The sequence below is a fragment of the Geotrypetes seraphini genome, chromosome 12 (assembly GCF_902459505.1).
Source record: "Geotrypetes seraphini chromosome 12, aGeoSer1.1, whole genome shotgun sequence".
Classification (NCBI taxonomy): domain Eukaryota; kingdom Metazoa; phylum Chordata; class Amphibia; order Gymnophiona; family Dermophiidae; genus Geotrypetes; species Geotrypetes seraphini.
Genome location: NC_047095.1, coordinates 71924651 through 71951845, shown reverse-complemented (window position 1 = coordinate 71951845; position 27195 = coordinate 71924651). Strand labels below are relative to the sequence as shown.

Here is a 27195-nt window from a genome sequence, read left to right as displayed (position 1 = left end):
GAACCAAATTTTTCCACAGAAAGGAAAATAGTGAGGTTGTGGGGTAGCAGACTTAGGAGTCATATTTATTTCATCATTCATCTTTCTATACCATTTTCCCAGGAGAGCTCAGAATGGTTTACATTAATTTTCCTCCGTCTGTCCTGGTGGGCTCACAATCTATCTAATGTACCTGGGGCAATGGGGGGATTAAGTGACTTAACCCGGGTCACAAAGAGCAGTATGGATTTGAACCCAGAACCTCAGGGTGCCGAGGCTGTAGCTTTAACCACTGCCCCACACTCCATCCCTAATGTTAGGAAATTGTTTTTCATGGAGAGGGTGGTAGATGCCTAGAATACCCTCCTGAGGGAGGTGGTGGAGAGAATTCAAAAAAGTGTGGGATGAACACAGAGGATCTCTAATTAGAAAATAAAGGGTATAAAACTAAGACCAGTACTTGCTTTTGATAGAAGCTCCAGTGACAGGATGCTTAGGATAGGCTGGGGTGGGCTTCGATGGCAGTACCGGGCGGACTGCTAGGGTCTATTGCCCAGAAATATTAAAGAAAAGACAATTTAACCATGAATGTATAATGAGGAGTTGTTTTTGTTGGAGGGGGGTTCTTGCTGGAGTGGGAGGTGCAGTTTTCTGGCACGTTGACTGAATCCTCCGTTGTAAATGTCACCACCTGCCACTGTTTGACAGTACAGTATACTGAAAAAGAAGATGTCTGTAGAGAAAGCTTTGTTAAATGTGCATTTGGCTGAGCAGAAGAAACAAATCACCAAGGACCTGAGAAGACCCTCTGTGTGCAGGAAGAACTGTGCATCTGTCCCAGCACTGTCGAATCATGTTACTCACCTGTGTGCCTTATTCAGTCCTGCTCCACGTGGAAAATGATTTCTCTCGTTACCCCTCTGAAGGTGTCTGGATTTACACGCCTCTTGCACACACAAAATTACAGAACACTGTCAGGGCCGTAAGTCTTATTCTGTAAAGACATACGGAAGCAGTGATGGGTGGGCAAGAAGTGGAGATGCCAGACCACTGGGGGCTACGCTTGTTCACTTGCATTTACTGCCAGGCCTGTAAACGTAAGGTGTGCCAATACCTGCCAGTATTCTGTACCGGAATGCCAGTATAGAACAGGGTCTAACCACGTGGCACTAGGGCCTGGTTTTAAAATTGCTCCTACAGTGACTCACATGGCCAAAGGTCGTGGACAGCAAATGTAAAACAAAAGGATGTCACTTCCACAAGGCCCTCTTGCAGCTGTCTGAAACACCTGGCACGCCTGGGCAGAATGGGCACCTCCTGAGGTTGACAGGCTGGGGGTGGGGGTGTCACCATGTTTTCCATCCCCTGCAGAATGCTGTCAAGTGTAGCAACTGGGAAACTGCTGAGCTCTGGCAATCTGGGAGGAAAGATCAAGTGTAGGGTGAATGGGGAAGTGAGTCATCTGTCTTTTATCCGGCCAGCAGTCGTCATTTCTGACTGGCACAAATTCATCTTACCAGCTGGCTCTGTCACCAGGACATGGCGGGAGATAGTCTAACACAGATGGATCTCAGAGGTGTCAGCCACTGACAGACCAAGACAGGGATGAGCATGAAGACAGTACTCAGACTCACCTGTCTCACCAATACACCTCACTCCCATTCTGCATCTCAACTTGGAGTACTGAGACAGCTCATACAGCTCTGAAAATTCACCTCACTCCCACTCTGACTTAGTCAGCAGACATCAATCGTGCAGTCCACTGAGCACACACTAGCCACTCACTGCGGCTGTAAACAGATACTAATCGTGTATCATAAAACTAAGTCATATTCCTAAGTTCATAGAGGAATCTTGAGATTGTGGAGTACCTGCAGCGTTCTCTTCCTGATAGTTCACTGCTTTTGTTCCACGGTAGGATTTCTCTAGTCAAGATCTATTTGGGTTATCTCCACGGATGTAACACGTACCCGAGTGCAGCTCTCAATGAATGCCAGGCAGCGATTCTTCATGTCAATCAGTCTGTATATCACTGCTGCCTGCAAAACAGAAGAAAGCCGCTGTCTCTGCATCGCACCTATATTGATGACATATGTGAAGGGCAATTGATTCTCAGCCTGCTGCACATAACATTGAATCGATTATCCAATGAGTAGACTATAAAAACATGCTTTTGGGGTTAGCCCTGTGCACTGCCAAGCCAGAGATTTGGTTTCTATTTGTGGTACTGGGAAAAGGGAGAGAAGGAAAGCATTGCACATACAGACGAAACAGAGAATCCCTGGCCAACAGCTTCCAGAGGGACTGCTACTGAGAACTTGTGCTGCAAAACTAACTGCCTCACTGCATAATGTCAGTTCTCATAGAGAATTTGGGTGAAGTATGGACCAATGAGAAAGGGAAAGGAAAGGGATAAACCACCTTTTTGTGGTTACAATCAAAGCGGTTTACATATTATACAGCCTACAGGGTTAAGTGACTTGCTCAGACTCACAACGGAGCTGCTGTGGAAATCCAACCCAGGTTCTTCTCTCTGTCTCTCTGCAGTCCAAGCCCATCAGAGAAGCCTGCCGTTCCCTATGAGTTGTAGGTCACACTGATGCCTCTCCTGCAGGGCTCTCAGTGACTCAGAGTTGCATGCAGCCCATACTTCTTGGCTGCTAAGAAAGACTAAGAGTTTGTGAAAGTAGCTGGTGGGTTTGGAGGCCGGTTGGAAACAATGAGGGAGGGGAGAAGGGCCAGGGTTGGGTTGGTGAGGGAAAGCTGTGGAGTAGAGAGACAGAGGGCAGGGAGAGTGTACGTGGTGGGGATGACATTCTGCATTATTTGAAGTGCTGTGATTACTGTAGTGGGAAAACCATGTGGAGTGAGTTACAGTAATATAACACCAGAGAAAAAAACGCCTGAAACACTAAAAGTTAGTCTGATAAAAATTTAAATTTGAACAATGCTGGCTTTATTACATTTTTAGTCCGTGTTCACTTTGACAAGTGAAAATCAAAAACCAATCCCAAGGTGGTGACCCTCTGAGGCAAAACTGCTCAAATTGCCAGCCAGATCCAGGGAGCAACCATCCAACAAAGCCCCATTTTAAACACATTGGACATAAGACCAATACTCAGGCAACCATATTGGTACCTCGTTGAACTGAGAATTGCACAGGGTTTTGAAATGGCAGGAAATGTTGAACATCTACGCCTTTGCATCGTAAGATCTTGACTAAAGGTTCCGAGAACCCTTAGGAACTCCATGCTCTTTCGAACACCCATTGAACATCTTTCTGGATAAGCTTAACTGAAACCAAAGCATGATTCCCACCCAGAGACGACTTGGCTGTTGGTGCCTTCTTTCTCTTGAAATCAGTGGTAATTGGGCGCATAGAGCCCTTGTGAGCGAGACAGTTAAAGCAGAAAGTTAGAATGTTTCCCTACAGTGGTAAGTTCTTCTCTTTTGACTCTGTTCTGTTCTGATATTTATTTCAAGTTCTAGGGATGCAGCTCTCTTCATAAAGTGATGATGTCACTAGTAGAGACATAACTATATGTCTGGACTGGTCAAGCAGGATTCAGGAAAGGAAATTATCAGGTAAGAATTAAATTTCTTCTTATTTCTGTGAGAATTAAATGGAATTTAAAACTTTATTTCATCTCCAGGAATGGAGGCAGTTGGAAACCAACGAAAGAGATTCTTTGAAATTTTTAAGAATGGGAGTAATGATGCTACGTCCTCTGGATGGAGGAAATAACGCTTTTTCCAGCAATTTGGGAAAGCCAATTAAATAAATCCAATTGGAAACCCAAAGAAGCTGATTTCATAATTGCTGGAGAGCATTGGTCCAAATAAACCGAGTCCAATCTGGTTTATCGAAAGAAGTCCATTTCAAATCTGCATGAATACCATCATGCTGCAATGATAAATTTCCAAAAATCTGAGTCTCCCAATAAAGAACAAGAGGATCTCAAAGTATTGATCTTGGAGCTGAAAAATCTAGCAAGTTCCTCTGACATTAGAGAAGAAATATGAGAAGATTGAGTAAGACAAGTGACATTGAAGACATGAGGAACCAGATGGAATAGCTTTTTTGTGTTTGTAACCGTGAGTCCAACTTTAGCAGAATAATATGCTTTTCGTTTTCCCTTTATTAATAATTTGTAATTATGAACCTCCTTTTGCCAAATTTGACGGTCTAATTGTGTCCTAGAAACATAGAAACATAGAAATAGACGGCAGATAAGGGCCACGGCCCATCAAGTCTGCCCACTCCAGTGATCCTCGCTATCTATCTTTGCGGATAGATCCCACATGTCTATCCCATCTGGCCTTAAAATCCGCCACACTGGTGGCCTCAATAACCCGAAGTGGAAGACTATTCCAGCGATCAACCACCCTTTCAGTGAAGAACTTCCTAGTGTCACTGTGCAGTTTCCCGCCCCTGATTTTCCACGAATGCCCCCTTGTTGCCGCGGGACCCTTGAAGAAGATGTCTTCTTCCACCTTGATGCGGCCCGTGAGATATTTGAATGTCTCGATCATATCTCCCCTCTCTCGACGCTCCTCGAGTGAGTAGAGCTGCAAATTCCCCAACCGCTCCTCATACGGGAGCTCCCTGAGTCCCGAGACCATCCTGGTGGCCATCCTCTGGACCGACTCCAGTCTCAGCACATCCTTGCGGTAATGCGGCCTCCAGAATTGCACACAGTACTCCAGGTGCGGTCTCACCATGGATCTATACAGTGGCATAATGACTTCAGGTTTACGGCTGACGAAACTCCTGCGTATGCAACCTATGATTTGCCTTGCTTTGGATGAAGCTTGCTCCACTTGGTTTGCCGACTTCATGTATTCCCTGACAATCACTCCCAAGTCTCTTTCTGCTACAGTTCTTGTCAGGATCTCGCCATTTAGGGTGTAGATCTTGCATGGATTCTGGCTTCCCAGGTGCATGACTTTGCATTTTTTGGCATTGAAACTGAGTTGCCAGGACCTAGACCAGTGCTCCAGCAGAAGTAAGTCATGCACCATATCGTCTGTCATTGCTTTTTTGTCTGTTGTGCTTTTGCTCACTACATTGCACAGTTGCTCACTACATTGCACAGTTTGACTGAACATCAAACCATTTTGTTAAATTTGTTAGGACGTTTTTTTTAATATGATATTTTGGAGCTATATCATCAAGAATTGAAGAACAGGTAGAATCCCAATGTGAAGTAAATTCAGAGATACGCAGGTCGTTGCCATGCATCCACACAGAAAGTGTGCCACATTTATGGTACAGTTTTGATGTGTCCTTCCTAATTTGAGGTGCCTGAACAGTCTAGCAGCACTCAGGCAGCTCCTTAGAATCTCTAGTCAGGGGTGACACCGAGTGTATGGAAATCAGGTAGATTAGTCTGATTTTTCAACAAAAGACTGATGTGAATTGCAGGGGGCTCTGTATACGATCCGTGAGTGGGTAAACACCTATATCTAGAGCAGATCAGTTTCTCAGGCTCTCTTGCCGTCATACATCCTGAGTTGGTCTTGTGACCAAAATGACGCAAACATTACAGTGTGTTGCATGAACATTTCTAAGCCACGCTGGAAACCAGTTTGCTTCCTGTTTACAACACCAGGAGGTGGGCTGTGGCATGGGGGGAGTGGGGGGGGCACACTGGACAACAACGAGCAAAACAAGAGGAACCGGAAAATAAAAAGCAGGCCAACAGCTAATTCTTTATTTTCACTGAAGGTTGTGGTTGCCTTTATGCCATACAACGAACTGCCGATAAGATTTTGGAACGCAGGTGTCCTTGTCCCCTCAGCAGACGAGTTGCACAATCAGAGATGCAAAAAGTCACTACAGAAACAGACTCTGTAGCCTGTATGAGATTATTGTATGTTTAATTGATACTTTATCATTTGCAAACAAACTATTAATACCTGAAACTGGCAATGGGACCCAAATTGCCAAGTGATCCAGATGATGAAGAAAGAGTGTTTCCCCTGTGGCATTTATAATCTGTCCTCCTCATGGAAGCTGATTTCATCACAAATGAATATGAGAAAACTAGAACTGTTCTAATAGGTATCTTTGAAAATTGGCTGCCCAAGATTAAGTCCCTGGCAGGAGGCAATTTTTTTTTTTTTAATTTCTTTAGTCATTTTAAAGCCATAAGTAAATGCAAAATAAAATACAATCATATAATTCTACAAAAGCACTTAAATGCAATTACAATTATAATCTATGACCAAAAGATTATCACCCCCCCCATAATTATATCTAAGAACTAGACTCAAATTGAGAATTGAAAAATACATTCCAACCCACCCACCCTGGATGTGTATGACCAAAGGGCATAATCAGCAATTACTCTTTGTAAAATTTTGTCAATGGCTCCCAAATCTTCAGAAACTTCTTATAATAATAATAATAATATTTTAATTTTTCTATACCGCCATAGTCAAATGACTTCTAGGCGGTTCACATTGAAAGAAGGTTGGACAATCAGCGAATTATAGAATGCATAAAGAAAAGATGTTACATAATACATTGGGGTTATAAGGGGAAAGAATACCTGAGAGAGGTCATTTGATTAGGCAAGGAATTTATCAAATAGAGCAGTTTTAATTGATTTTCGGAATGCGTTGTAGGTCTGTCTGGCTTTATTTATGTGGTTTCCCAGCCAGGATTGCTGTCTGTTTGCTTGGAACATGAAGGCTCTGTCTAGGAAGGATTTGTGATCTTTGGGTATACAAAGATGTTTTTGTTTCTGGTTGTTCGTGTGGGGTTGTGTAGAGTGAAGTGTGTTTGCAGGTAGGAAGGTGCTAGGCCCCAGATACAAGCAAATTTGAACAGTATTCGCGCCTCCACTGGTAGCCAGTGCAATTTTTTGTAGTAGGGGCTCATGTGGTCTTTTTTTCTCAGTCCGAAGATCAAGCGAACTGCAGTGTTTTGCACTAGTCTTAATTTTTGTACTGTTTTTTGGGGGATACCCAGGTAGGCGATGTTGCAGTAATCTAGGGTAGATAGGATCAGTGACTGCACCAGTAATCTGAAGGATGTTGTGTCAAAGTATGTTTTAATAGTCCTTAGCTTCCACAGCATGTAAAAGCATTTCTTCACCAGTAGGTTTGTGTGGTCAGCCCTGATGAATGGCCATATTACGTTCCATCTTAAAAACATGACACCAAAAGGAATAGTTCAGTCTATCCCAGTTTTTTTGGGCAACCCCTGTCATAATAAATAGAAGTTTATTATTATGGGATGATATTTGGATGAAATCCAGTGGCACTAACATATGACACTGTGCTATTTGGCACCATGATGAGAGCTAAAAAAGGCAGGAGGCCATTTTTAAAGTTGATATCACTCTGGAGCATGAATTTTGTTCCTGGGCAGTAAGTGTAATTTCCTAATTGCTCTTGCCTAAAAGATTGAAAATATCTGTTATTTCCATAAAACTTTGTTTTTGTGAGCCGGATTTAAAACATGAAATGCTAAATTTTCATAATTTCTTTTTCATAAAGTCATAAAAAGCAACATATGAATGTATTTATATTGGAGTTATACAAAGATGACCAAAGAAGATTCAGAAGTGAGGAGTTTTTTGAGATCTGTGATCTCGTACTATAAGTCAGTCCTCAGATGTAGTCTCCCACCATGTTCTCATTATATTGCTCTTGGTGGCAGCGTTTGAAGTCCAGTATATTCTGCCGAAAGCGCTCACCTTGCTCCTCTGAGTATGTTCCCATGTTATCCGTGAATGTCTCAAGATGAGTTATCAAGGACATGGACTGCATCGCCCTCGACCGGGGCTGCACAAAATACTTCATGGGGCCGCAGATTGGACACCCCTGCTTTAAATGGTATAGAAAAGTTTGAAATAAATAAAAGGGCTTTGGGGCCATTTCCGCATGGCAGCCGCTAATACTACTTTGTAAAAGGGGGGATTATTAGGTATTTATATACCGCCTATCAATGTTATCTAAGCGTTTTACACTCAGATACTCAAGCATTTTCCCTATCTGTCCCAGTAGGCTTACATCGATCTAACGTACCTGGGTCAATGGAGGATTGATTGACTTGCCCAAGGTCACAAAGAGTAGTGCCAATGGAGTACTTTTTCTCTCTTGTTTTGATAAATAAATCTAATGTTATGATCTCTCTGGACAAATTACATTAGTGATTTTTATTCCGCCATTACCTTGCAGTTCAAGGCGGATTACAGAAGATGATCAGATATGGATCAACTGTTACTCTCAGATTCCTTTTCCAAGGAAAATTTCTTGGAAAAGAACTTCTAGAGTTTAGGGACAAATGAGCCCCTATTAAGCATTAAGGCTCAATTTTCAGGAAATCAGAGGAATGCCTAAGGAGATGCAATCCCACCATTGAGAACAAGCTTAACTGGTGCAACAATTACTGAATAGCAAAAAAAAAAAAGAGATTAGTAGGAACTGATAAATCTGATATTAGGAAATTATTTTCTTTGTTAGACTGTTTAATAAATGTACAAATTCTACTTTACCCTCAGTAAAGCCTACTTTTTCGAGATTGCTTTTAACTCCCAACTCAGTTGTAAAGCACCCATTCATGTTTTATCATTCCCTCTCTGAAAACTCCCCTGATGCCCTCCTTATCCTGTACGTCGTTTTTAATAAGATTGTAAGCTCTACTGAGCAGAGATTGTCTCTTGAATGCATGGAGGGGCATTTTCAAAACATACGTCTAAGTCTGATTTGGATGTATGGCACCAGACATCCAAAGTCAGCAGTAAGAAAACACCTATTTTCGAAAGGCAAACCACCATATGTCTAGAAATTAAAAAAAAAATCCTGTATCTGGACATCCAGGCCATTGGGATGCCCAGACCGTCAGCACATCTATCTTTATACCACAATTTGAAACCAAAATTTCGTCCAAATCCCAAACACCCAGAATAAGAAACATAGAACATGATGGCAGAAAAGGGCCACGGCCCATCTAGTCTGCCCACACTAATGGCCCACCCCCTAACTACCTCCATGAAGAGATCCCACATGCCAATCCCATCTTTTCTTAAAATCTGGCATGCTGCTGGCCTCAATTACCTGTTGTGGAAGATTATTCCAGCAATCAACCACCCTTTCGGTGAAGAAATATTTTCTGGTGTCGCCATGAAATTTCCCACCCCTGATTTTCAACAGATGCCCTCTTGTTGCCGTGGGACCTTTAAGGAAAAAGAGATCCTCTTCCACCTCGATATGGCCCATGACATATTTGAACGTCTCGATCATGTCTCCCCTCTCTCTGCGTTCGAGTGAGTACAGCTGCAACTTACCCAGTCGTTCCTCATACGGGAGATCCTTGAGTCTTGAGACCATCCTGGTGGCCATTCGCTGAACCGACTCAACTCTCTGCACATCTTTTTGATAATGTGGCCTCCAGAATTGTACACAGTATTCCAGATGGGATCTCACCATGGATCTGTACAACGGCATTATGACCTCGGGCTTACGACTTAAGACCATTTGGACGTGGGAGGGACGAGTCCTGTAATGGACTGGCTACCCAGACATGGCAACAGAGCAGTGGGGCACCTTAGAGTGTACTGCTGTGAACTTCACATAAAGGGTGCCAGATAAACATCTCACCAGATGTTATGGTGAGCCCCCCAAAATCCACTGTACCCACCTGTCTATAACCCCAATAGCCCTTATGGCTTCAGGTGGCATAATTATGGCAGTAGAGTAGGGTTTTGGGGAGCTCACATTTTCCACCATGAATGTAGTGGTTAGAGTGGCTTATGGGACTTGCTACTTCTCTCTATGGTTCACTAGCCCACTCCCCAGGCTACTAAAGAGACCTCTGCACAGCTCTACTAGGCTTTCCTATACCAGGTGCTAATGTTCTAGAGGCAGATATGTACGTTTGATTTCTGATCTTTGTAGGTGTGAGGGGTTCCTTGAGCACTGGGGCAGTGTGGGGGTGTCTTACCTTGATGCATGCAATGGCCATCTGGTCTGTTTGGGCACCTTGTGGCACTTAAGACCCTTCAAAAACACGTCTAGTTCCAAACGTATAAGTTCCGTCCGGGATGTCTAACCTGCCCTTGAGACTGCCCAAAGCTCGCCCATAACATGCCTCCACCACGCCCATCTCGTGCTCTTAATGTACAGAGGCTGCAAAACCTTGCTAGATGTACAGAAAGATTATCGGCACTTGGACGTCCTGGCGATTTAGGATGCTTTTTGGACGTCTATGACTTTGGGTGTTGTGTACATCTAGTAGGGCTTAGTAGTAGTAGTTGTAGATCTCTGGTTGGCCACTTCCAACTGCTTCAAAATGCGGCCATTAGATTAATTTTTGCTTTCTCCAAATTTGAATCATTGCAAATATTTTATTGTAAACTACATTGGCTCCCTGTGGCTGCCCGAATACAGTTTAAATTAGGTGTTATGATCTTCAAGATTCTTTATCTATCACATACTATAACCTTACTGCAGGGATCTTCTATAAGACTAGAAATTCTCTATGGGCTCCTTTTACTAAGGTGCGCTAGTGTTTTTAGCGTATGCACAAAATTACCGCGCAGTACGCTCAATGCTGGCGTTAAGGTCTAGCGTGCTATTCCACGCCTTAAGACCCTAATGCGCCTTAGTAAAAGGAGCTCTATGTTTAAGAATCTAAGATTGACTAAGCATTTTGCTTCTTCCTCCCCATATCAGATGGCCAAGTTTTGGAATCAACTTCCATTTACAATAAGATCTTGTGATCATTATCTTAATTTTTGACAGATGCTAAAAACCCATCTATTCCGTAATTTTAAATTCTGCCCCTTTCCCTATCTACTCGCCCTTCTACCTATCTATTTAAATGAATATATTATTATAAACCTCTTAACTGGCCTGAAGATAGGAGGACCTCATTGTGCAGCCAGTAGAGTGTGGAGCTGGCCAAGGCCCAACACCTGCTAGAAGTAGAGAAAAAGTACTGGAACTTTCCCAGAACATCAGCAGGTTATACCAGTAAGTTCAGTGGAAAAGCCTAGCTTTTTCTTTGCCTCCATCTGGTGGTAGGAGGGGATAACACCCAGATAGTCAGAACAGTGCAGTCAGTCTTAGACGACAAGGAATAGGCGACATTAAGAACGGACTTAAACTTGAACACTGACGGTATGCCACTAACAAAAGAAAACATAGTAAACTTATTTTTTTGTATTAAAGAAACAGCAGGATGGGGAAGAGTCTCTTGAAAGATGGAGAGCTTTGTTTTCACATCCATTTGGCACTGTGCATGGGAAGGCTCATACAGAATCAAAAGCTTTTACTTAGTTGTGAGTTGTGGGAGAGCTGTCCCAAATAACGTGGCCCATTTCGTGCTATATAACCCCGTGAGGGTAACCAGGAAGATTTTAGGCTGTAAATTTAGGTCTTTCTTTAGACAGGATGCAAGCAAACGACAGTCCTGGTTGGGCAACTATATCAGTGGAGCCATGCTGTCCTATGGAGCCTTCCAAAAAGCAATCAAGACAGTACTAGTTGATAAATTTATCTCTTAATTTGAGATTTTACTGTATTAATTTAAATTTTTTACTGTCCTTTTAGTTAATATGCTGTATTCTTACTAGTACCATTTTGTATTTCGCTGATTGTCCAGTTTTTCTCTTTTGTGTAACCCGCCTAGAATTCTTTGGTTTGAGGCGGTAGAGAAAAATAAAGTTATGTTACGTTATGTTCGTGGGCCTGATCACTTTGTCACTGAAGTGCTGGATATTCAAAAGCACTTATCCACATAAGTCCTAAATGCCAGTGTTCAGCAGCACTATCTAGACCGTGCAGCTTTAAATTCTTAGAGATGCTTCCGCACTCCGTGAATAGCTGGCGATATCCCCCAATTCAACTGCACAGCTATCTGGATAATGTCTGGACAGCCAGCAGCCGTCACTGCTCTCCACTTGTTCTTAGCACCACTCACTACCTGAATAGTCAAAAGAGATTTAAAAAGCCACAAACAAAGTTAAAAAGAGAACTACTGATCGCAGCATGTCACAACAATGTTGTCTTAGGCTGCTGAAGCTGGTGTCGTGACTCTTACAGCTGTTCAGATGGTGCCATATCTAAGTTTGCGTGACGGGTGTTTCAGCTACAAGACACGCGTTGCCAGAGGATGGGGTAACAGTGGTTATCATAGATGGCTCTAAAAAACAAGGTTTGGACAAGTTCCTGGAGGAAAAGTCCATAGTCTGCTATTGAGACAGATCTGAGGGAAGCCACTGCTTGCCCTGGATCAGTAGCATGGAATGTTGCAACTCTTTGGGTTTGGCCAGGTACTGGTGACCTGGATTGACTACCGTGAGGACGAGCTAGAAGGCCCATTGGTCTGACCCAGTAAGGCAATTCTTAGGTTATGTTCTAACCACTGATATGTCAAGCTTACACCAGAAGTCAATGTCTGTGGTGTGGTAGAAGTTCTTTAGAAATTCTTCAGAAATCGAATGCGTGTCTCTTGCCCACATGTGAAAGCTGCTCCGTTTTCCTCCGGTAGGAGCTGTAACCTACGCAACCAAGCAAGCCGCGGATGACTCACCTGCAGGGCTTCGCAGGCTTGATCCACTGTCAGCGTCTCTATGACAAACTCCACACATAACTGTAAAACAAAGCAGACAGGCAGTGTCTTAGAGATCAGAGTACGGTTGATGGGACATGCTCTGGCTGCTCCTCTCTCGCAGCCTCTACCCTTAAAAGACATTTCAATGACCGTTAAGGCCCCCAACCTTCTCTGCTTTGAAGGTGACATGTCGGCCCACCTACTGCCTCTGCTTAACAAGCTTTCTCTTGTGCTGCCTGAATGTGGTGAAGCAGAGATGCAGTAAGAAATCCCCTGCTTTGGCTTTAGCTGACGAGCAGTGCTAAGCATTGAAAGCGTACAGCAGGGGCAAGGGAGAGGGAGGAGGTTATTTTGCAGGCAATAAAATCAGGGCTGCCTGTATCGATACCCTTCCCCCTCCGTATTCGCGGGGGTTCGGGGCAGAGCCGGCCCGCGAATATTAAAAAAACCCTAACCCCCGCTTCCCCCGGCTATTTTAAGCCTTACCTGGTGGTCTAGCGGGTTTTCAGGGCAGGAGCGATCTTCCCACGCTCCTGCCCCTTGCAGATCGCTCACAGGAAATGGCTGCCTTGAGCTCCCGGAGTGTGGGAAGATCGTTCCTGTCCCGAAAACCTGCTAGACCACCAGGTAAGGCTTAAGGGGGGCTTTCAGGGCTTAAAATAACTTGAAAAATGAAAGTGTATTTTTTTGATCTAAAATCGCAAATAAGCGAATCCGTAGATATGGAATTTGCAAATATGGAGGGGGAAACTTGGACTCTACTTAAGACAGAGCAACTCCAATTCCATGTGTGGAAAGAGAAAGAGGTACGGTAAGTGTGCAGCAGCTGAACACACATTATCCACAAAGGAAAAAAAACCTCCTTAATAGAACGATTAAAAAAACATCCAGTAGTCTCTTGGTTTGATTTGAGAAAGCAACAAGCCTAGGTCAAAGGCATGACAAGGGGGTAGAGTGAAGAGAAAGTCATCTGACGATCCTCCCACGTGGCAGCTTCAGAAAGGAAACTCCTTTTCTCGCCCTCTCGCTTGCCATTTCCAGCACCTTTGTGGTGAGGATTTTAGCCTCTTTTACAGCAGATATAACTCAGAGGAGTTCCCTGAGAGTCAGTACAAACAGCCAAGTCACTCATTGCTGGAGAAATGTCTCAGCAAGGGGGCTCAAACTTCGTCATCCCACGCACCCACTTTCTCATTCTGAGATTATTAGGTCTCGAGTAAGGCAGTTCTTTAATTAATGACCCATCTCCAGCACCACCTCATTTGACCTGACCAGGAAGAATCTACACAACTCCATTAGTTACCCTCGGTGACTCTTCAACCCCCCCCCCACATAACTTCCAGTACAGCAGCCCCCTCCTCATTCTCGAGCCCACCAGCTCTTTTTCTAGCAGCTCTGTCTCTCAGATCCAGCAATCCTTTTCCCCATCCCTTTCCCCCCTCTCTTTCTCTCTCTAAGTTCCAAGTTTATCAGCCATACCGCCTTTTAGGGTTGTACTATCTAGGTAGAGTACACTAAAATAATACAAAATCAAAGGAGTGAACCATAATGGCAAATAGGAAAGACAGAGAGAAAGGAAAAAGGTAAATGACGACAGACCTCATACAATCACATTCATTATCAATGCGAGAGCATTTCACGTCCTAAACTCCATTATCTCATCTATTCTAATGGACAACTTATTAGTCACACTATCCAAACAACGGGAGAATACAAAAGCAAGGAAATATTATCATACCATGAACATTACAACAAATCTTAGATAAATGTTTTCACATTTTTACAAAACCTTAAACAATTGATATCAGTCCTAATGTGAACAGGTAGATTATTTATTTATTTCATTCTCCCCAAAGAGCTCAGAACGGGTTACAGATCGACATACATAATATACAGTTAGCAGGTTGCAAGGATTTTCAATACAAACATCTAATACATAGCTTAGGCACTGCCAGGCACTCTAATTGAGGCTGTCTAATGATCCAAATTGTAACAGCAGCGTAAGCTAAAGAGGACCTGAGCCGTCATATATACCAGTGTTTTTCAACGTTTTTACACCTATGGACCGAAAGAAATAAAAGAATTATTCTGAAGAACACTGGGCTAAGTCGTGGGCCAGACCCTGCCCATCTCTACCCAATTTCCACCCCAGACCCCGCCCCCATAATAGTACTAATTGCACCTTGCACGTCCCGTGCCTCATCTGGAAGCCTTCCCTCTGACGTTGCAACGTCAGAGAGAAGGCTTCTGGTTCAGGCGCAGGATGCCCGTAGGAGCCACTGCCCATGGCTTTGTTCACTGAATCAGTTAGGAAGAGGGAGCTGGCTCGAAGATAACGCCGCATCGATCGCACCGTGGACTGGAGGTTGAAGAACGCTGTTTTGGGCCTGTGGACCGGCAGGAAATTTCCATGGACCGGTGGTTGAAGAACACTGATTTATACCACACTCCTCTAATCTGGTGGAAGAATAATGCAAATGAGAGAAAGGCAAAATCAGATGATCTGAAGAGTCTGTCTGTAATATACGATGAACTATGCTAGCTGATGTCAACTTTATTTCCCTCTCAACCGATAACCAATGCTAACGCAACACTTTCATAGCTTTTTAGACCAAAAATGAATCTAACCACAGTATTCTGGAGCAACTGCAATTTTGTGATCAGTTTTGATATAAAGAATTACAGTAATCAAGTTGAGGCAACACCAACATCTGAACCAACAGTGCAAAATGATATTCATAAAAGCAAGACTTCCTCATAATAGATCAAATCTTCTTCCATAAATTAGAAATTTGATCTTCAAATGTAAGAGAAGAGTTTAAAAGATATACAAGATCGGTACTCATATGATATGAATGTGGTATAAAATATGCATGCTTGTGCCTGATTCGTCTTTTCCATTTTCAGGGCCCTGCACTGGCCCTCCTTCCCAGCTACTGGAGTTATTATCAAAACCTACCCCACTCCATCCTCATCTGCCTTTCCGAGACATGCTACTTCAGCAATGATAGACTAAGGCAAAATCTTCGCTAATTTTTGAATGAGGGCCATTCTGGATCCATAAGGGTTGAAGGAGAGCCACCAAATATCTTCCTACTTGGATCCATGATGCCAATAGCACTTCTTGACATTCATTCCTATATAAAAGGGAAAAAACCAGCAAGAGAGGCAGTAGGCCCTCTCGACGACCAAGGAAGAAAAGGATGCATCAAGGAAGACAAACAGATTGCAGATAGGCTAAATTCATTCTTTGCCTCTGTCTTTACCAATGAGGACACTGCAATAATGCCCGAAACAGGAAGGATATTCGAGGGAGAAATAGAGGAAAGCCTCACCACAGTGAACATGGATTTGGACCAAATATACTACCAAATTGACAAGCTAAAAAGTGACAAATCTCCTGGGCCAGATGGAATTCACCCGAGAGTACTAAAGGAGCTTAAGGTCGAAATTGGAGAACTATTGCAAACCCTAGCTAACATGTCAATTAGAACCGGGCAAATACCAGACGATTGGAAGATAGCGAATGTCATCCCAATCTTCAAAAAAGGATCGAGGGGAGAACTGGGCAACTATAGACCTGTGAGTCTTACGTCGGTTCCTGGGAAGATGGTTGAAGCACTAATCAAGGACAGCATAGTACAACACCTGGAAAATAATGACCTGATGAGAGCCAGTCAACACGGCTTCAGGAAGGGGAAGTCATGTTTGACGAATTTACTTCAATTTTTTGAGAAGGTGAACAAAAAAATCGATAGGTTCCGCACGCAAGGCTTCTGAGGAAACTACAAAGCCATGGAATAGAAGGGGACATACTAAGATGGATAGGCAAATGGCTGGAGAACAGATTGCAGAGGGTGGGCATAAATGGGAAGTTCTTGGACTGGGAGAAGGTGACGAGCGGCGTGCCCCAGGGCTCGGTTCTCGGGCCCATCTTATTCAATATCTTCATAAATGATCTGGAAAAGGGAACAACAAGCAATATTATCAAGTTTGCAGGTGACACAAAGCTAGGTCAGGCAGTTGGGACACAAAAGGACAGCGAAGAACTGCAGAAGGATTTGAACCAGCTGGAGAAATGGGCGAAGTGGCAGATGAAGTTTAATACAGAAAAATGCAAAGTAATGCACCTGGGCAGGAAAAACAAGGAGCATGAATATAAAATGTTAGGTGTAACTTTGGGCAAGAGCAAACAAGAAAGAGACCTGGAGGTACTGATAGGCAGGACCCTGAAGCCGTTGGCTCAATGCGCAGCGGCGGCAAAGAAAGCAAACAGGATGCTGGGCATGATAAAGAAGGGGATCACGAGCAGATCGGCGGACGTCATAATGCCGCTTTACAGAGCGATGGTCAGACCACACTTGGAATACTGTATCCAACACTGGTCTCCCTATCTAAAGAAGGATATAACTCTACTGGAGAAGGTACAGAGGAGGGCCACGAAACTAGTAAAAGGTATGGAGAATCTGAGCTACAAGGATCGACTCGGAAAACTGGGTTTGTTCACCCTCGAAAAGAGAAGACTGCGAGGGGATATGATAGAGACTTTTAAAATACTAAAAGGATTTGACAAAATAGAGCAAGAAACATCGTTATTCACATTGTCAAATGTGACACGGACAAGAGGTCATGGACTGAAACTGAGGGGCATCAAGCCCAGGACAAATGTCAGGAAGTTCTGCTTGGAATGCTCTCCCGGAGGTGGTTGTGAGGGAGACCACCATTCTGGGATTCAAAGGTAAATTGGATGCACACCTTCTTGCAAATCACATTGAGGGATACGGGTTAACAAGGTCTTCATCAGGGAACACCTAGCTTTGCCTCCGCGTGTGCGGGTCGCCAGTCTAGATGGACCTAAGGTCTGATCCGGTGAAGGCATTTTTTATGTTCTTATGTTCTTAACACCTGGCCTTGGTCACACAATCAACCCTATGCAAATATAGGACCACAAACTAAAAGTCCTAATATACACAACTGAAACCCATGATGCCACACTCTGCATTAGTGCTGAATGATTCAGGGAAATTTTTTTTATTCAATTCAGCCTATTGAATTGATTTTTTGATTCGATTCACTTTTACCACCCAATTGGGTGTTTTATCAAACAGCCTGGCGGGTTTATTTTGAAGCCTCTTCACCCCCCCCCCCCATTGCTCTCTGCAACCCACACCAGTGCTGTGGTATAAACAAAACAAAACATAATTTTCCTCTCTCTGTCAGGTTGTAGATCACGCTCACTCTCTAACACGAGCTCTGGTACGATATACATTTCAACATGACATATTGTAATCACAAAATAGAAAATAAAATTATTTTCTATCTTTTGTTGACTGGTCATTTTATTATTCAAATCATGTTGGTCCCAGGCTCTAGTTTCTATTTGTCTTCTGTTAACTCGCTCACCAGGGTCTCCTGCCCATTTGATGTATTCTTCTTTCTCCGTGCTCAACATTCATCTTCCATCTCTGTACCTGCCATATCCAACATTTCTGTTTATTTCCCAATGTCTACCATCTCTCTTTCTCTCCTCCTGCCTTTTGCCCTGGATCAAACCTCTCTATTCCCCTCCATGCAGCATCTCTCCCTTCCTCCCTTCCATTATCATGTGCAACATTTCTTTCTCTCTCCCCATGCACCTCTCCCTGCCCTCTACTCTGTCCAACTTTCACCCTCTCTCTTCTTCATGTATATCTCCCTCTCCTCCACCTCTGTTGCATCTCTCCCTTCCTCTCCTTCTCCCCATGTCTGACAAATTTCCTCTCTCCTATGTGCAGCAGCTTTCCTCCTTCCTATTCCTTTGTGCAGTAGCTTTCCATCCCTCCCTTCTATCCCTTGTGAAGCAGCGTTCCATCCCTCTATGCACTACCTCCCGATTGACCCCCACCCCCACCATGAGATCTGACATACCTTCAGGCCACCCAAAACAGAAGCTGCTGGCCACCTAAGCTTCACCTTCACGGCCTCTTCAGACTCTACCCCCTGCCAGTCTATCCTTTACCAAGTTTATTAGACAAATGGAGCAGGATCTCCCCATTAAGATGGAATCTGAAACAGAAGCTACTGCAGAATAGAGAGGTCCTCGATTACAATGAGTTGCCCAAACACTGCCTGAATGTTCCTCTCTTTTGCTTTGCTCAAAAACTAGGAATTACCCCTTCATATACCAGTGGATCCAAAGAGGTTGGATTCCCTTTACAAACTTCAGTCTGCCCCTGAAAAACCATAACTACCACACCAGTTGCTAGTAGTGGAATCCTTCTTAAACAAAGCACACGGCTCTAGAGTCTAAGCTAGTGCTCCACCTAGCAGAGAGGGCAGTATGCTAGGTAAGTTTGCTCACTAGGTGTTCTAGGGCTCCATGCTTAGGGGCAAAATCCTGAATTACACTTTCTACATGTCCTTCTTTATGAAGTCTCTTTTTTATTTTTAGTATTAAATATACCATTTATAGCCTAAGCGGGTTTACATTCAGGTACTCAAGCATTTTTCCCTATCTGTCCTGGTAGGCTCACACTCTATCTAATGTACCTGGGGAAATGGGGGATTAAGTGACTTGCCCAGGATCACAAGGAGCAGCATGGGCTTTGAACCTCCAACCTCAGGGTGCTTAAGCATTATGCCACACACTCTTGTCCAAAGGATATCCAATTATGACAACTACATACCCTCTACACATCATCTCTTGACTTATCGGCACCTCTGGCATGACCTCTTGGAAATCAGGAAATATGTGGCTCGCTCTATAAATGATGCCTTTGACTTAGCCTCTCGCACCTCAGACGTGCCCATGGCTATGCGCAGACAAGCTTGGCTCAGAATCTCAGATCTAGAAGCCAATGTTCAAGATTGTCTTTCCAACATAGCCTGCACGGGTGATGACGTGTTTGGTGGCTGTATAAAGGAGGCCATTCAAAAGATAAAAAGACTGTATGACCACTCTTTCTTCCTCGACAGCTCAACAGTCTCAGCAGCTTAAGTGATTTTCAAGCTCCTATAGGCATTCTTCATTCATTTACAGAAATAAATACCATTAGCCTCCTATGTCTATGCAAGCATCTACCCAAAGATGCCCGAGGCAACTCAGGCAACAAAAAACCTCTGCGCCTACTCAAACTAAGCAGCAGCAGTAATTTTGATGGTGTTTCTCAGCCCGCGCCTCAGACTCTCCCAATAGGAGGCAGGCTCATCCATTACCAACAGAGCTGGACCCTCATAACATTACATTACATTACATTACATTACATTAGGGGTTTCTATTCCGCCATTACCTTGCGGTTCAAGGCGGATTACAAAAGGTTAATTTAAAAAGGACAGAATTACAATGATTATCTAGAGAGGTAAGTTGTAGATCTTAAGAGCATTTAGAGGTCGTGTTGTTATTGCTGTTTCAGGAATTTCTTGAAAAGTGTGGTTTTTATTTCTTTTCTGAATGTCTTATAGTCTGGGGTGGTCATCAGAAGGTTGGAGATCTGGATGTCCAGTCTTGCGGCTTGAGTGGCTAGGAGGCCGTCGTGTAGTTTTGTTCTTTTTACTTCTTTGATTGGGGGGGGTATGAATGGGGAGTGCGTTTTTCTGTGTCTGGTACTGGGTGCTTGGATGAGGCGATTGTTCAGGTATGATGGGCTGTCTCCGTGTAGGGTTTTAAATAATATGCAGTAGAATTTGAAGTGGATTCTTTCTTGGATTGGGAGCCAGTGTGAGTTGATGAAGGCTTCAGTGATGTGGTCATGTTTTTTCAATGAGAAGATGAGTCTCAAAGCTGTATTTTGGATTGTTTGGAGTTGTTTTATCGTAGTTGCAGGACATGGAAGGAAGAGTATGTTACAGTAGTCCAATATACCTAGTATTAGTGATTGTACTATAAGTTGGAATTGTGTTCTTTCAAAGAATTTTCGGACTTGTCTCAGGTTTCTCATGATTGCGAAAGATTTTTGAATTGTTTTGTTTATTTGCGGTTGCATTGTGCAGCATCTGTCTATGGTCATGCCTAGTAGTTTTATGGTGGTTTGGATGGGATATTTGGTTGCGTTTATGTCTAGGTTGGTTGTGGTTTGGATCTTGTCATTTTCTAGGAGGATGAATTTGGTTTTGTCTTGGTTGAGTTTAAGTTTGTGATTTTTCATCCAGGTTGTGACTGCTTCAAGTGTTTGGTGAAGTTTGTCAATAGGTCCTTCAAGTGATGAGTTGAGGCTATGCCCTTTATCTGCAGGAAGAGCCTTTGAACCATCTTCCAAAAGAGTCTTGTTTCAACTTCCTTCAGAAAGCCCTACTTCACCAAAGACTCTCAGACCTCCTCCAGCTCAACACAACAGAAAAAGTGGCACTGCAGAAGTGAGGCAAGGGGATCTATTCGAGGTACTCCCTTATCCCAAAGAAGTATGGAGGTATTCCAATGACTGGATATACTTTCTAGATCTGAAAGAAGCATACGTGCATGTTTCTATTCTCCCTGTCCACCCCGATCCCCCTCCTGGTGGGACCACAAAGTTGCATAGAGGGAAGGCTCAGAGCCAGTGCAAGCAATGTGAATGAGTTGCTGCTCGATGCCGGCAAAGATCTAAATGATTAAAGGTATCGGGGTGGGTTGGGGAAGTGGAGTTAAGTGACCCCTCGAGGGGAAGAAGAAATGTGAGGGGAATGGCAAGAGGCAGGGTTGACATACCCACACTTTTTGGGCTCAGTCCGCCCAAATCTGAGCATCTAGCTATGCCCCATAAACTACTGCAATCCAGAGTTGGTGGCTGGTTAGATTGTGAACAGCTCAGAAGTCTGTGTCGATGGACAGTATATCAACTTTCTTTCTTTATTTGAATTTTTATCCCATCCTCCCAGAAGAGCTCAAAACGGGTTACAAATTTACATACATAACAGTAATGTAGAGCATGACTGTACATTTTAGACAAGGGGCAAGGAAGAGTCAGCAATTAGGGATTATAGAATGGGAGTGAGCAACTGAGACTACAGGGACGCAAAAGGATGGAGAGTGATGGACTACAGATTAAAGACAGGGAGTGAGTGAGAATATCAGAAGGGATAGGTGAGGGGGTAACGTGGGATTAGAGAAGGGGAGGGAATGACAAGGAAAGTAGGGGGGGTGAAAAGAAGAGTGTGTGAATCTATTTGAGAAATGGAAATGTCTGTGGCTTTTGGCAGATTTCCTCATCACAGACATTTCCATATAGTCTTACTCTGGATGCTGATAACGGACGATGGCAACAGACGCTGGTGTTAAATATTTGAACATGTAAAGCAGAGAGCCTTGATAAGAAACCAAAATCCAGCACATACCTCCTAAGATAGCTGCAAGCTGAGAACTTGCTGTTTAAGACTTGAAATGAGTCATATGTAGACTTCCCATGCCCCAGAAATGTCTCCTTCCTGTCTAATGAAGATGGGGTGATGGGAACGCAGACATCTCAGCTCACCATCATGTGGGAGAAACATCCCATCCCTCTGGGATTTATCTGCTCTGTGACAGTGTTATCCTACCTTCTGTCCACTATGTTTAGAAGATATAAATCATCTTGATTTGTAAAAGTCTGCAATGTTACAACATGAAAGGAATCCAATTTATTTGACATGTGCCTTTACGGAATCATGCACAAAGTCACTGAAAAACGCCCATTTCTGTACGTATTCTTTACAGACACAGGCACTGAATATTTACAGATTATCCACTCCAGTTATATCTGGCATTTGTAGATATGGCTGATGCATTTGAAAGACCACCTTTCTCTGATACAACCAAAATGCTTATCCCTAGAGGCAGATTCTGTATAGGACGCCGGTCTCAGCAGATGCCTATGAAGCGGCTGAAAATCGCACACCGGCATCCTATACAAAATTACGCCTGACCCCCTGTCCCATGTCACAGGTGCCAGTTAAAGAATCGTGCCTTACAACCACATGCGGCTGGCCAAACTGATCGTGGCAAGGGAATCCCCCATCAGCTGAGCTGGCAGAGTCCTGTTGGTTCAGTTGATCAGGAAGAAAATACCCCTGCCACAATCAGCTGAATGGTTGCAGCAGAGGATCCCTTGTGAAGTCCCCCAGCAGGAGGTATGGCTACTCCCTCCTGCCGCAAACCCCCCCATTTCCCCCAAACCTCTAGACCCCCGGGCCCACATCCCAAAGCACCCTGGTACCCTCCCATCTCCCCTCTGTAGGAGAAAGTCCGGCTGGAGGGATGCTTATTCCCTCCGGCCAGCAGGCCCACCTCTTCAAAATGACAGACCCGGGGAGGGGCCTACGGCTCTGACTGGCTGTCAGGCAGGCCTGCCATTTGGACTTTCTCCTACAACATTATAGGGGGTGTCAGAGGGGGTTAGTGGTGTGGGCTTGGGGTCTAGAGGCATGGGGAGAGTGTCAGGGGGATCTGGAGGGAGGGTGTCAATGGTTGGGGGGGTCGGAAGTTCTGGGGGGGGTTTCCAGAAGGAAGGAGTGGGCATCCCAACTGCTGGGTCTTTACAGGGGGTCCCCTGCCGCAGCCACTCAGCTGGTCATAGTAACATAGTAGATGACAGCAGATAAAGACCCGAATGGTCCATCCAGTCTGCCCAACCTGATTCATTCTAAAAATTTGTTGGGTGGTTTTTTTTCATTGGCTATTTCTGGGCAAGAATCCAAAGCTCTGCCTGTGCTGTTCTTAGGTTCCAACTACTTGAAGTCTCCGTCAAAGCTCACTCCAGCCCATCTACACCATCCCAGCCATTGAAACCCTCCCCAGCCCCACCCTGATCAGCTGAGCCAGCAACTCTCACTAAAGTTTCTTCCGACTGACCCACGCTTGAGCTGGTGACATCTCTCCCTCACGACTCCTGTGTTTGTTTTTGCTGCTTTTTTCTCTCAGGCTTCTCTCCAGTGATTTCCTGTACTGCCCACTTTCAACATGAGTGGTCAGAGACTACATTGAGCAGCCCTGCCCCGTTCATTGCCAATGGCAGTTGAATGGGCAGAACGCCCACACTTTGACTATCAAGATAGTTCGCACCCAATTTTTATGGTGCTCAATGGCAAGGGGAGGATGGACGGCCCAAACATTTTAAGCAACCCTTGCTTTGGGGGAAGTGCTCTAGTCCAGACTAAGGCACCATATGGTGGATCTACACTAGGATTCCACCGCCTAGAAGTTGATCAAGCGGTATAAAATTTTTAATAAACTTGAAACTACAGAATGGACACTCAGTGCCCAAAGTTTAGGTGCTTTTACTGAATTGGGCCATGTGTAGACTGAAAGGAGGTGCGTATACCTTGGTTTGCGATCATAATTCATTCCAGAAACATGCTCGTAATCCAAAGCACTTGTATACCTCATGTAAACCTTTTCCTTTCTCTTCTTATATTTTAAGTTCTTGTAAACCGTGCCGAGCTCCACTTCCATGGAGAGGATGCGGTATATAAACTTAAGGTTTAGTTTAGTTTAGTATATCAAAGGGAATTTCCCCGTAGGAAATAATGGAAACTCACGACGATTAGGTCCACAACCCAAAAACTTGAATAGCAAATATACTGTACGTGCTTGTATTGCAAGACCTCACTCGTTTAGAACAGTCACTACACTCTTGCAGTGTATAGAGATTAGGTGGGAACTCAGGGAATTGGGTAGGACTTTGTAGACTTTGAGCCAAATGGGATGGAATTGGGCACTGGCAGAATGAGTAGGGGTTCAGGGACTGTGCAACAATGAAGGCAAGGCCGGGATGTATGGGCTAAGGCAGAGGTAGGCAATTCCGGTCCTTGAGAGCCGGAGCCAGGTTTTCAGGATCTCCACAATAAATAGGCATGAGATAGATTTGCATCTCAAGGAGGCAGTGCATGCAAATCCATCTCGTACATATTCATTGTGGATATCCTGAAAACCTGACCTGGCTCCAGCTCTCAAGGACTGGAATTGCCTCCCCCTGGGCTAGGGGATATGGTACTGCGGATAAATTGTGTGTGCTTGTATTACGTTTCATTGCTGCTGTGCGATGCGATGCGCATATGTTGTGTATACTGTGATGACATCACGCACTGAAGAGCTCGTAACGCAAGACGATGCTCGTTGATCACGTTCAAATTTCATCAGATGTTTTGCAATCCAAGGTTTGACTGTATTTCCCATCACTTTTCTCAGTGGCACTTAAAGGGGATTGTTTGGGCCAGGGCTTCACATCGATCATCTTCGAAAGAGCAGCCTGAAAACTTAGGGGCAGAGATATCAACATGGACTATCCAAACCCTGCTCAAACCACACCGCCTTCAGTCCACAGATTTCCACCCTTGCCCACCTTGATAACTTTCTCCTTTCATTCCTGGCACTTATACATGTAGTTTCAGACATTCATTTGTCAAAGCAGCTTGATTGTGCCGCTGCCGGGGACTATTCCGTCCTTTCAATTTTAGGACTTGGCGTTTTTGAAAAAATTTTCTGTCATTTCATTAATTTTCTTGCTCCCTCCTGACGAGGATATTGAAACAGGACCTGTCGAGTGAGCAAAAATGAGTAGTGAATCATATTGAAGAACGAGCAAAACTTGTGGCGAACATTATTGAACAGCCGTTTTGATGGTACGGGACTGAGCAATTTAAATGTCATGGCGAATGGATTGATAGCCATGATTCTCTAATGAGCACTTTTCATACAAGCGGGACTGATTAATAAGAGGAATTGAACAGCCTTGATTGAGGAACTTTGAATTTTGTCCCGTTTTTGATTCACCGAGCTAAGTATCTCACTGTTTTTCACCATTCATTACTATTTTCACGAACTATCAGTGACAGGTGCACAGGGCTTTCGGCACTGTGGTTTGTTGAAATAGACTGAGGATATTGCATTGTTATTCATATTTGTTCTTTGGTTTTTTGACGATTTTTTGTCATTTTTTATATTTTGGTTTTTTCACTTTTCACATTTTGTGTGTTTTTTTATATTAGGTTTCAGGGAGATTTTCTTTGGGGTGATTTTCTCTCCTGTTGTTTTAATCTGGAGATGATCGTGCTTCCAATTATTTGGTAATATATATTTATATTCTTCTATATAAATTATATACATTAAAGGGATAATATGATGTACGGGGCAGGGTTTATTTAGATTTATTTCTAAGTGCTTGACACTGCATAAACACCTGCCCGGGGCCAATGGTTGAAACGAGGGTATTGGGCCCGTACTGATTGATCCTTTTCTCTATCTTATTTATTTCACTCATTTTGTTTTCTTTAATTTCAATTTGGGGAAGCACATTTTTCTTTATCACCTCCAGGGTTATTCAAGGACAGATCATCACCTGTCTCCATTCATGCCTTTAAATAGTAGACAGTAAAATTTGAATGGTATTTTTGCTTGTATTGGGAGCCAGTGCGAGTCGAGGTATGCGGCGGAGATATGGTGGTATTTCTTCAGCGAATAGATCAGTCTCAGGGCTGTGTTTTGTACTGTTTGTAGTTGTTTTATCATGACGCTCTCTCTTTAAAAGTCACTATTAATCTTATGTCATAAGGCAGATATATTCCTGCCTGCTTAAAGTCAATGAACAGATCATTCCTGCTGGGACTGAGGTGGGACTACTGTATCTCATTAAGAGTGGACTCAGGACACCCCTGGGATTTACCCGGATAAAGTTAGGATAGCAAAAAGGCAAAGGTTTTTATGTTTCTATGTAAAAACGCAAATAACGCACAACAAAATCTCAATCTGCAAACAGCCCACATGATGTCTGAATCACTTGCCCTGGGGCTGATGGACCATTGGTGTTCTTATGTCCTTATAAGAGGCCCAGAAGAGGAAGCAATGAAGACAGCTCTTATCTCGTGATTATTCCATCCTAGCTAAGATCTTTTGCTGTCTTGTGAGTCTCCCCATGTGACAGTCAGAGAATGACACCAAAGGAACCCCACACTTCTCATCACACCCTTCTTTACCACTAATAAGCTCCTTGGTTAGCACAGGAGGGGAATGGCAGTCACTCAACTCTCCATTGCCCCAGTATATAATAAGTAAACCGCTTTGCAGTATATCAAATCCTAGCTTGTCCTTCTCCTTCACACTCTCACCCAAGGGCTAGGCTGATATCACCAGCTGTACTAAGAGGTTCCCTGGCAGTCTCCCTTCTCTGCCTTCCGTTAGTCACCTTCAATCCAATATGTAAGTGATATTTCACACAGCCAGTGTTAGGGTACCTGAAAATTCTCCTTTCAGCTCTGCCTTCAACTGGCCAAGTCACATCAATTCCCTGTGCTTCACTTCCTGTTCTGATCTGTGTACTTGCATTTGTTCTAATCTATAGATTTCTAGAGACTCTCTATATCAGTGTTTTTCAACCTTTTTACACCCGTGGACCGGCAGAAATAAAAGAATTATTTTGTGGACCGGCAAACTACTAAGACCGAAATAAAAAAACACATTTTCGCCCCGTCTCCGCAAGCTCGGTCCCCACAAACCATCTGATCCCATCTGCACAAGCCTCAGTTATGATTTTATATTGAACGTATTTTATTAAAGTATAAAAAGAAACAATATTCTGTACAATTGTCATTTTATAAATATTCAGAGCAAGGACCAACAAAACCCGTCTCCCCTCCCCTTCACATATATCCCCTCTACTATCAAGAAAACTGAACAAGCCAAATTATTACAGAATGCTACACAGAAATATCATGCTAACAGAATA

The 27195-nt window shown here is 43.7% G+C and overlaps 1 protein-coding gene across 5 annotated transcripts in view; it reads right to left on the bottom strand.

Moving 5' to 3' along the window:
• Window positions 1-27195, bottom strand: part of BTBD19 (BTB domain containing 19) — a 93643-nt gene that overhangs the window by 16510 nt on the left and 49938 nt on the right. For 2 of the 5 annotated variants that reach the window (XM_033916347.1, XM_033916351.1), the window contains exons 4-5: window positions 12527-12586; window positions 1950-2018 (exon numbers count right to left, since the gene is read on the bottom strand). The exons of 1 other annotated variant lie outside the window; for it this stretch is intronic. In XM_033916347.1, coding sequence (XP_033772238.1) covers window positions 1950-2018; window positions 12527-12586 — 129 coding nt within the window. The remainder of the gene's footprint in view (window positions 1-1949; window positions 2019-12526; window positions 12587-27195) is intronic. 2 more of the 5 variants (XM_033916348.1, XM_033916349.1) reach the window with 2 other exon arrangements.